General features: G+C 40.2%; 1 protein-coding gene across 2 annotated transcripts in view; it reads right to left on the reverse strand.

Annotated features, from left to right (window-relative positions):
* Positions 1 to 10,086, reverse strand: part of esyt3 (extended synaptotagmin-like protein 3) — a 31,361-nt gene extending 21,275 nt beyond the window's left edge. The window contains exons 1-13 of one of the 2 annotated variants that reach the window (XM_045704421.2): positions 9,366 to 10,086; positions 6,387 to 6,428; positions 5,937 to 6,071; positions 4,500 to 4,576; positions 4,185 to 4,254; positions 3,781 to 3,870; positions 3,413 to 3,468; positions 3,108 to 3,228; positions 2,522 to 2,698; positions 2,271 to 2,353; positions 1,912 to 1,960; positions 1,259 to 1,348; positions 982 to 1,044 (exon numbers count right to left, since the gene is read on the reverse strand). In XM_045704421.2, the coding sequence (XP_045560377.2) occupies positions 982 to 1,044; positions 1,259 to 1,348; positions 1,912 to 1,960; positions 2,271 to 2,353; positions 2,522 to 2,698; positions 3,108 to 3,228; positions 3,413 to 3,468; positions 3,781 to 3,870; positions 4,185 to 4,254; positions 4,500 to 4,576; positions 5,937 to 6,071; positions 6,387 to 6,428; positions 9,366 to 9,764 (1,452 nt within the window). In that variant the 5' untranslated portion in view covers positions 9,765 to 10,086. The remainder of the gene's footprint in view (positions 1 to 981; positions 1,045 to 1,258; positions 1,349 to 1,911; positions 1,961 to 2,270; positions 2,354 to 2,521; positions 2,699 to 3,107; positions 3,229 to 3,412; positions 3,469 to 3,780; positions 3,871 to 4,184; positions 4,255 to 4,499; positions 4,577 to 5,936; positions 6,072 to 6,386; positions 6,429 to 9,365) is intronic. The other variant, XM_045704422.2, reaches the window with a different exon arrangement.
* Between the last annotated feature and the right edge of the window lie 831 nt (positions 10,087 to 10,917).

The following is a 10,917-nucleotide window of genomic DNA, read 5'->3' on the forward strand; positions in this document are numbered from 1 at the left end:
ATCACTGGCGAAATCCCCTCACAATGATTTCAAACTGCGTTTCTAATATACAATGAAATTAAAAACACAGACACCCAATAGTTTCCTGATTAGCAGGGGGTATGTTGTGGTTGACTGTCATTACAATTGCTTCACAGGAACCTGGTAATGTTCTGTTTGTAGTGTAGCTCTGTTTGTAGTGTAGCTAGCCACTGAATGGCTCTGAATTCACTGTCAGCATGCAGTCAAAGCTATAACAGCTTTTAGAGATAACTAGTGCGCTCAAATCGTATCCTAATGCTGACAGCAGATGGGAGTTGTATTCATAACATTGCTAACTTAGGTAGCTAACATTCATTTTGAGAAACAGAGCCAGTTAACCAGCTGAGCTAGCAAACAACGTAACAAAGGTCTAATTTCAGATTAGAAAAATACTCCATCAACAAGCTCTGCATTTCAGGAATCATAGTAGCAAATACTTCTGGTGCACTGTTCAATTATTTAGCCATTTAAACATGAATTTTTTGAAGAAAATTGTCAGTATTTGCCATAGCCCTCACTGGCTTTCATGCAATTTAAATGTGAGCTTGTCCGAGGTGTCAGACTCGACGACAGTTGTTAGCCATTGGAGCTCTGTGATGGTTGCCCAAAATTCTGAGACAGATCTTTGCGCAGGGTCAATTGTGATGAGTTACGAATGATGGTACTGTTGATGATCATCTTCAATAAGGGGATTACATTGTAACATTTATATTTGATTGTCATTGGCCTATCACATGATGTTTATGCAAAATTGCTAACTCTTTGTTATAAGCATGTGCTAAGGCATCCTGGGGCATTCAGATTGAGTGGAGAGTGTCTTGTTTGTGCTCAGAGAATGTGTACTAATGTTTTCATAACTGAATAAACTTGGTTCTCGCATCTTATATTCACATCGCAGACTGTTTGTGCTAGTTAACATGTGAGTCTCCGTGGCTGTACAGGCTTGACAGAGGTACTTACTGGTAGATTTGAGGCATTGTCTAGGTACACAGCAAGCATAGCACAAGCACAGCCATCAGATGTCTGTAACGGAAAAATAAAAGAAATACACAATATTCGTCAAAGGTTGTATACGGTTAATAAGCACATTTGTTGTTTTCCTTTAGCGACCCGGGCTGTGCAGTATGAAAAGACATATCAGAGCTTCCACAACACGGTTTGGGTGAGTCGGCTCAACTGCTTAAGAATGCTTATAAAACTGCTTAAGAGTGGTTATAAACCGCTTAAGAGCGCTTACCTCCACAAGGAGTCCCGGGTCAGTTTGTAGAGAGAGCCACTGCAGTTTGAGATGAACCTCTCCACTCGAGACATCATCCAGGGGGAACCACTATGACAGCGAAATGGGAATAGTTTATTCATCTGAACCGAGATGTTATCACCCTCAGAACCTTTCAAAACAAGGCTAGTCAACTCCAGGCATGGAGGGCCACAAGTTCTGTTAGTTTTCTTTTCTACCTGATAGTTGATGCATTGATTTATATCACTGATTGGTCAGAGAGTCTTCTCATTCCATTCTTTAGATACCAAAAGGTAGAAAACACACTGAAACCAGGAGACTACCTTAACTAATAACAATCATTTATATTTGTATCCACATTTTAAAAATGTGTTCCATTGTGTGCAGGGCCATAACCAGGGTTTGAGTTAGTGAGGTCCTCCCTGGACATTTTTTGAAAGTTGAATTTCATTTACTGCATTTCTACACAATTAAAAACTTTAAAACTCTATTTGGAGAACAGCAAAAATGACCCCAGCCATTATCACCTTGGCTGATGTAGGTTCATTCACCTCAGTTGATTAGAGGTAGAGAATGAAAAACAAAAGTATTTTGGCCACGCAGAACCTGAGTTGCCTATCCCGCTACTAAAACATTCAATGTGACCTTCCCACCTTATCCATCTCTTTTTCCTTCTTCACTTCTCCAAAGTCCAGGCGAAACCTACGATGGATAAATAAGCCCTCAATTGGTCAAAGTATCTAACCAGGGACATGTTCAATAGGCTTTGTCACACAAATGTTGTGTAAAATATTGCAGATAGATAACGTCATGAATCGAGCCGGCATGATTCCTTACTCTACATGTCAGAGGCATATGTTCTACATGACATATTTCTATATGAACATTCCACAACCTACTTGTGCACTACTGAATGTTTGACATGGGTCAGCAGTCAGTGACAAGTGGGCATAAGAAATCAGAATGGGGAGGTTGTGTCTATTCTCGTGCACATAGTAAGTGGTTTCCTCACTTTCCCAGGATGTCATCCTTGTCAGTGTCCTCGTCAAACACATCCACCTCTAACTCCTGCCCAGGGGCCTCGTGTACCACAAACTGGAGTTGACAAAAAAGGGGATAAAAAAACAACAGAGTAAGAAATCATATATTCAAACATATTTTATATAAGTTTGTATAGACAAAGGGGAGAGAGAGTGGGTTGACTGCACGATTGTGAGTGTGTGTGACTACTTTTACAGTAGGAGGATTTTCAGGAGTCCCTACCTCATAAACCTCGTTCCAGCGTGGGTGCAGGTTCTCCTGGATGGTCTTGCTTTGGAAGTGGATATTGCCGACCCTAAGCACCGCGTAGGGGTCAGACTTGCCCTTCACCATTCCCATCATATAAGTGTCCTTTGCTATCAGATCCCGGGCCTCCAGCAAGTGTACCCTCACAACTCCCTAAAACATCAAAATACTGTAGTTACAAAAAAAGTACAAAACACAACAAGATCTTACTGCACACACCCACAATACAAATTTAACAGAACTAGCATATTTTTAGACCCACAAAATATGAACACAAGTTAGCCAGCAACACCAGATTTGATTAACAGATTTTTAGAGATATAGAAATATTTGAAGATCCCATTAAACCAATGTTTGGTGTCAAATCTTGTTCTGACATTTCATAGAAAATTACAATTTAATGGAACCACTTCCAATCATTGGAACTGTGCCATAGATGTGCCATACACTCAAATTGTGTCTATCCATCCTCCTGTGTTGTCCGATCAGAACACCTACTGTACTGGGCCCTTGGCACTGACACAGGTCTCAACACAGTGGAGTATCAGTTTACTGTACTCACATGAGGCAGGGGGAACCTCATCTGGTCCACTTTGACCTGGTCTATGAGGGGGATACACATGCGGTTGGGCAGGACCATAAGGGAAGCGATGATGTCCATGATGGCTGGCTCAGACAGGTGACTGTGGAGGTGAAGGGTTAGGGCAGAAGTCACTTCAATCTGAAATAGTGATTTTGAAACTGATAGATTCTGACCTAAAAATACTGAATTTGTAACTCTTTTTCAAGGAAAAAAATGCAAAATATATTTTGTACTTGTATGTAAAAAAATAAATAAAAAAGAATGTATAAAAGAATGAACATTACCTTAGACCTGGAGTGTCTAGGAGGTTGGTCAACCCTGTCCAGTTGATTTGTAGGGTCTGAAAATTAAACCATTTCGAATTTGATAACTTTAAATGAAACATTTCATCACTCTTAGTATCCTACCACAAGGATGCCGATGTCCTGGTGGGGCACAACAGGTCCCGTACTCATTAGTGACATGGTAGGGTTTAAAAAGTTATAGCCTATACTACTAGCATTGGACCTCCTGAAAACAAAAATATATAACATTTAGTTAGATTAAGGTTAATAGAGGGTGAACGAAGGTAGCTAAAGTTTTTTTTTTTTTTTTTCACATCTCTGGGTGTCATAGGTTTAAATAACAAACAGAGCCATCTTTCAGAACCCACCGGCCGACGAATGAAGAACATAGTGACTCCTCCCACCAACGGGGCATTTCCAATCAGAGGTTCCAGAATGACACGCAACATGCCTTGAAGCTGAAAAATCAAACATTCTGACATGATTAGAAAAGGGCTGATATAGGTCAATTTAAAGATCAAAACCAGTTTTAAAACAGTTCCTCAAGAGGGGCAATTTCTCTGCAAACCAAAAAAGCTAATTACACACAATGCAAATTGAACACACGGCTTGATGTGAGAGGAATAATGTGACGCAACCTGTTTGCCTAGTTGGCCATGATAACAATGTTCAATTTTGAACCACAGTCTTCCTAGGCTAGTATAGGATGGTTGTATGTGCCAGTAGGACATGGAGCCAAGCTAGATGCCACACAAGAACATCTGATGCCTACCCGAATACTTTTGACCCCAGCAGTGATGGGCGGCTTCACCTCTGTGTCAATGTCCACATCCCCATCGTAACTGTGAAGCAAAAAGCACTGTCAACAGCACAAACATATCTGGGACCAGGCTAAATCCAAAGCCCTAATAGTTTACAGGGAGTCATAGAACGGACGCCTACAGTACCTTGTTATAGATTTTCTGGGACAATAAAACTACTACTTCTGCTGTACTACTAACTACAGTACTACTAGCCATTGTGTCTTTATTGTGCTGTACTGTGTTATTGATTTGATTTTGACTACTACTACTACTACTACTATTACCTTATGTGCAGATCCATAACCACCTGCCTCTTGTCCACTTCATGGGTGTACACTTTAAGTCCAGTGATTCGGAGGGGCTGAAATTAGGAGAGAATATATATATATTTTATCACCAGGTGCATAATTTATCTAAGGTGCGTGCGCACCAAAAAATATACGCTGGCTGTGTCCGAATAATCATACTTGTGTTCTAAATAGTAGCAAAAATAGAATGTTTTATAGTATGGGAATTTGACAAATTGCTTTGCATGCAAATATAGTTTTTTGGGGAAAATGGAGGTGTTTGTTGACATGCACAGAATTAATACATAACAATGGTAATAAAAAAATATGAAAAATATGATAAAAATATGCCTTTGCTGTTAGCAAGGAGATTGCATAACTGGACGTGTAGGCTTAATATGTATATTTCATTGTGTAAATCATATTCGAATTATCTCCTGATTGGTTTATTCCCACTACTATACAACAAATCGTACCATTCATTAGGGATGTGCATCATTCCCTTTCAAGATGATTCGATACATATCAAGAGACATGCATGGCCTCTGATACGATTCAGGAACAATACGTTTTAGTTTGAAACAATTTGGTGTGATTCGGTTTGATTAGAGAACGAATCGATGGGATGCACTAACATGTTGCATAAACACATTCATTTTCCATTCTAAATTAAAATCTGCTGCTGATGAAGGGTCATGAGCTGGGCCTTTCTGAGCTGGATCTGTCTGAGCAGACTTCTCTCTATGGGTGTGTGTGTGTTTGAGAATGATGTATGTCTATGGGGTATGTACTGTGTGTGTATGTGTGTAAATTATGTATGTCTATGGTGTATACTCTGTAGGCACCTGATTTGAGCCATAAGGGAGACTAGGCATCTACCACCCCACTTCCACTATCAGATTAGGGTGGGCCCCGCACTGAGGTTCTAAAAAACCCCTATCGCCCAGTAATTAACTTGTCATTTTTGCGGATTAAGTGTTTGAGCTTGTAATGTACTAATATTTATCGCTTACACATTAGCCATGACAATACCAATGAATATATAGCACAATTTTGGATTTCACCCCAATCCCAAAATCGAATGGTTTTGAAGTTTAGCAGAGAGGAAGAGGAGAAATGAGAGGGATAACTGGCCACAAAATCCATCTTCTCCAGCAGGTAGCGTTTTGCACTCACCAAGCAAGGAGTTTTTGTATGGAGGTCAATGAGAAAGTTTCAAATTTGGTTAACAAAAAAATGTAACCGCTTATTTGCTACATGTGGCTTTGATCAGAAAAATGTGATGAGAATACAAATCCTATGATCTCCACGTACGCCAACATTTCGTGAGGAATTAAGTACGGTTGATAAATGAGGCCCCAGGTACTAGAATTTATACAAACCTAGAACCACGAGGTGAAACTTGATATGCTAACACAACAAAAGCTCTCTCACTGTATGACCAAAGTGGACTTTTGTGAAGGTGAATGTTTTGAGGTATGGGCTGGACAATCTGATGGATGGCTGGATCTTCTCTTTGAGGAGCTTCTCCATGAACATGCCAAAGAACGGCCACGCCTGCAGCAAAATCTAAAGACATACAGACAGACATATGACCAAAGAACGACAGGAGAACTAGTTGCGATCAGCATGACCAAATCATTGTGTGAATAAACAAATGTAGAGCATAACTTTGCGAGGTTGTGTATGTGATATGTCATTGAAAACAATGTTGTTTTGAAAGAGTTGTGGGCAACATGTCATGAACTGCTTTAAACATTGACCAGACCCTCCCCAAGACTACTCTAAACAGATCCTTTTGTGCTGTCGGGCCAACTCCATTGCTGAGGTGACAACAGCACAACGGACAAAGAGTGACCAGCATGAATGGAAAAAACATTTTACCTTGTTGAGCCAGTCAACCTTCTCAACTTCGGGAAAGTGTACCTTTGGGAAGAGAAGAGACAACTTTACAAGAGAGTTTGATTGACACAAACCCTTGTGATTCTGTGAGTTGGCAGGAGTCCAGATAATGAAGATGACCCATCCTCATTTAATAGACTTACTTTTGAACTTTGAATAGGTCTACATTGTATGCAGGGAGATGGACATATTAGACAAAGAAACCAATCAGAGGCACATTTTATTTGACATAGTGCCTTCAGAAAGTATTAATACCCCTTGACTTATTCTACATTTTGTTGTGCTAAAGCCTGAATTCAAAAATGATTAATTATATTTTGTCTTACCCATCTTAACACAATACCCAATAATAAAGTGAAAACATGTTTTCAGAAATATTTGCACACGGTGGATTGAACAATATTTCCATATCATTTTAAAAATTCTTCAAGCTCAGGCAAAATTGGTTGTTGATCATTGCTAGACAACCATTTTCAAGCAGATTTAAGTCAAAACTATAACTCAGCCACATTCGCTGTCTTCTTGGTAAGCAACTCCAGGGTAGATTTGACCTTGTGTTTTAGGTTCTTGTCCTGCTGAAAGGTAAATTCATCTCCCAGTGTCTGGTGGAAAATTAATCTCCCAGTGTCTCTTGGAAAGCAGGCTGAACCAGGTTTTCCTCTAGAATTTTGCTTGTGCTTAGCTCCATTCCATTTATTTTTTATCCTGAAAAACTCCCCAGACCCTAACGATTACAGGCATACCCAAAAACATTATGCAGCCACCACTATGCTTAAAAATATGGAGAGTGGTACTTAGGTGTTGTATTGGATTTGCCCCAAACATAACACTTTGCATTCAGGACAAAAATGTATTGATTTTGCCACTTTTTCTTTTTCAGTATTACTTTAGTGCCTTGTTGCAAACATGATGCATGTTTTGGAATATTTTTTTTCCGTACAGGCTTCCTTCTTTTCACCCTTTCAATTAGGTTATTTTGCTCCATCCTCAGTCTTCTCCTCTCATAGCCATTAAACTCTAACTGATTTAGTCACCATTGGCCTCATGGGCAAATCCCTGAGCAGTTTCCTTCCTCTCCGACAACTGAGTTAGGAAGGGCACCTGTATCTTTGTAGTGACTGGGTGTCACCATGCTCAAAGGGATATTCAATATCTGCTTTATTTTTACCCATCTAGTAATAGGTGCCCTTGCGAGGCATTGGAAAACCTCATTGGTCTTTGAGGTTGAATCTGTGATCGACTGGGGGACATTACAGATAATTGTATGTTTGGGGTACAGAGATGAGTTAGTAAATAAAAAAAAATATGTTAAACACTATTATTACACACAGAGGGAGTCCATGTAACTTATTATGTGATTTGTTAAGCAATTTTTTAGTCCTGAACTTATTTAGACTTGCCGTAATAAAGGGGTTGAATACTTATTGACTCAAAACATTTCAGCTTTTCATTTTTAATTCATTTGTAAACATTTTAAAATACATAATTTCTCTGACATTATGGGGTATTGTTTGTAGGACAACAGGAAAAAATATATATTTAGTCCATTTTTATTTCAGGCTATAACATAACAAAATGTGGAAAAAGTCAAGGGGTGTGAATACTTTCTAAAGGCACTGTAAACTTCCCTTTTTAATATTTTTTACATTCCATTGCCTTTTTTTTGTGTCAGAGTAGCCTGGTACCAGATCTGTTTGTGCCATACTGCCAACTCTTATGACCATTGTAATGCCAAACAATGAATATGAGTTGGCAAGACCACACAAACAGATCTGGGACCAGGCTACTGTCAGAGTGGTTGAATATAGAACTGTGTCGTCTTAATCTACCACAGTGTGGGGTTTTGATATTGAAAGGAAAAAAATACTGGTTAGGCAGGACCTGATGACTAATCAAGTGATTGTAATTCCAAACCTTGTGGGAGAGCAGGAGATGAAGGTCACACCCCCCAAAAACAAATACAAGCACAAAAACAAAACCGGTACATTGTGAAATACAAAATATCCACTATATTGTTTTAACTATGACAGCTACTGCTTCAACTTTACTCAACATGTTCACAAAATACTATTCTAAATGTACAACAGCCTCAGCAGGGGCACTTTATTATCTTTGTCAATGTTTCCTATTAGGCATGGGTGTGGTAAGGCATGGATGAGTGAAACCTCCTGCAACATAATCACACAACTACGACGTCAACACTTCGAATCACCAAAAATATTTCCATGATGTCTCTAAATATTAATATGTCCACAGGAATGGATTAAGAACACTGCTCTACAGTTATTTGGGGACACAGTAGTCAATGTGGCACTTACGACTGCCTTTGGCAAAACACAGAGGCCCAACATTCACTGCAATTTGGCAATAAACCACAGCTTGATTCAAACACAAGAAAGAATAAAGGGGGTGAACGCTTCTTCACTGCATATTACACTCCCAAACAATACAGCCACTGCCACTACTTTGTTATTTCCCAATAATGGAATGCAATGTTAGGTCTTACTATTATTGAGGCAGAAAGTGGCTGGAAGATGATGACAAATGACGCTTCTACATGTTTGACTATAACACTATATTGCTATAACAATCATACAAGGAGGCTAGTGCTGAGCATCTGGTCTTAGTGGGTCATTTGTATGCTCATACACAAGTTTAAAATAGGCCTATGCAGGCTCTATTCTTAAGAGTGCTTTGCTTTAGCTGTGTTTCCTTTAAGTCACACAAAACCTTCCAGACATGAACTCCCCCAAGGACATGAACAGCTGTAGCCTAGATGAGTTCATTCATTATGTAAAATGTGTAGAAACGCCTACTGATCCAGCAGGACAAATTTCATTTTGTGTGTGAGTGTATGTGCATATTTTTCATCTTATGTCACCCAGAGTACCACGTAACATAACTTTATTTCCACATATGGGGAACAACCTCTGTCTACATCAACAGCATACCAATACATACCCAAGTTGCCATTTTCAAGGTTTTCAACTCGTTGTGGATCACTTGTGTTTCGTTATCCAGAAAGTTCATAGCCGTTCCAATTCGGATATCTTTCCACTTGCGGTTTTTCTTCCACCAAATGATCAGCATCATACACAAGAGGATCCAGATGACGCTGAGTCCGAGGTACCCTGTCAAATACACAGGATAAAAGACCAATAGCGCTCTCCCGAAGTACATCAGAAATTCCATCAAGAGTTGGTTGACCACGCTCGGGCTCAACGTCCCCGTGCTTCCCGGGACAGAGCGCTCGCCGAATCCTCCTCCCTGGACGGTTCCTTTGGAATCGCCTGAATACATTTTGTCAGTAGGTGAAGCTCTGGGTGCAGTAGTAGTCGGTACGGGTAGCTGTTCGGCCATATGTGCCCTACTGAAGTCCTTTTGCGCTCCTAAAAAATGCGTTACGCTGCATTGCAATGTCCATGAGCTGACTGTTGAAGTCAAATCAGATCTATTGATTTGGTAGCATTGGCTGTTGACTGATATCTGAGTCAAATCTAGTAGTTGGGAACTTCCGTATTTGTACCTGTACAGGTGGCTACGCCCAAAAACCTCTCCTAACCTGACACCTCTTGAGGCATCCTATGGTGCGTTCAGTTCGCTTGAAAGTTTGATACGTTGCGGAACAGTTTGTATTGAACGAGACGTTTTCCCCAAAAGTTATTGAAAATACTTTGATGTATGTTTTGGTGGGTGTGGCAAGGTGTGTCTTGACGCAGTGAGTGACGTAATTAAAGGGCAGTGGCCATGCTGATAGCGTTCCCCAACCCCTCCCCGTTTTTCAACTGGTCGATCAGTACCGCACCATTTACGTTAAATTTGAACGTTTCAAAACGTAAAAACGTACTGAACGCAATCCAGCTGATGCCCCTGCAGCCAGTCATTAAAACTGACCCCTGTCTAAAAACACAGCTCTTAGATTTCACTTGACAAAGAATGTAGTAAAACTGGTTTTCCATTTCAAGAGACCTCTCTTTTCTGCAATGTCTAATCTAGGTAACTATGTCTTGGCAACATGTCACACTAGGGCTGTGCACAGACCTTTTGGGGGGTATGTGCTAAAAAATATATAAAAAATACTGTGGCCTACCATTAATATATCCAACCCAACTCCATTTGTTTCCACTATCATGTATGGGTAACAATGCTTCGAGAGTCGCTGTTGTCGATGTGTGCAGAGGGTTCGGGGCGAGGAGATGGATGGAAGCATGCCCGCAATTTCTACAGCCTAATGCCTCGATCACACCGACAGAGTTATTACATTTTGGTACACCAGAAGTACATTAATTTCCAATGCAACACTGTGTTCGCCTTGCAGCGTTGCAGAGGCAGTTCTATATGTTCTATATGTAACAGTTTAGCTTCCGTCCATCTCTTCGCCCCGAACCCTCTGCACACATCGACAACAGCGACTCTCAAAGCATTGTTACCCATCGCTCCACAAAAGCCACAGCCCTTGGAGAGCAAGGGAAACAACTACTTCAAGGTAAGTGACATCACTGATTGAAACACT

The sequence above is a fragment of the Salmo salar genome, chromosome 21, assembly GCF_965601325.2.
Source record: "Salmo salar chromosome 21, fSalSal1, whole genome shotgun sequence".
NCBI classification, from domain to species: domain Eukaryota; kingdom Metazoa; phylum Chordata; class Actinopteri; order Salmoniformes; family Salmonidae; genus Salmo; species Salmo salar.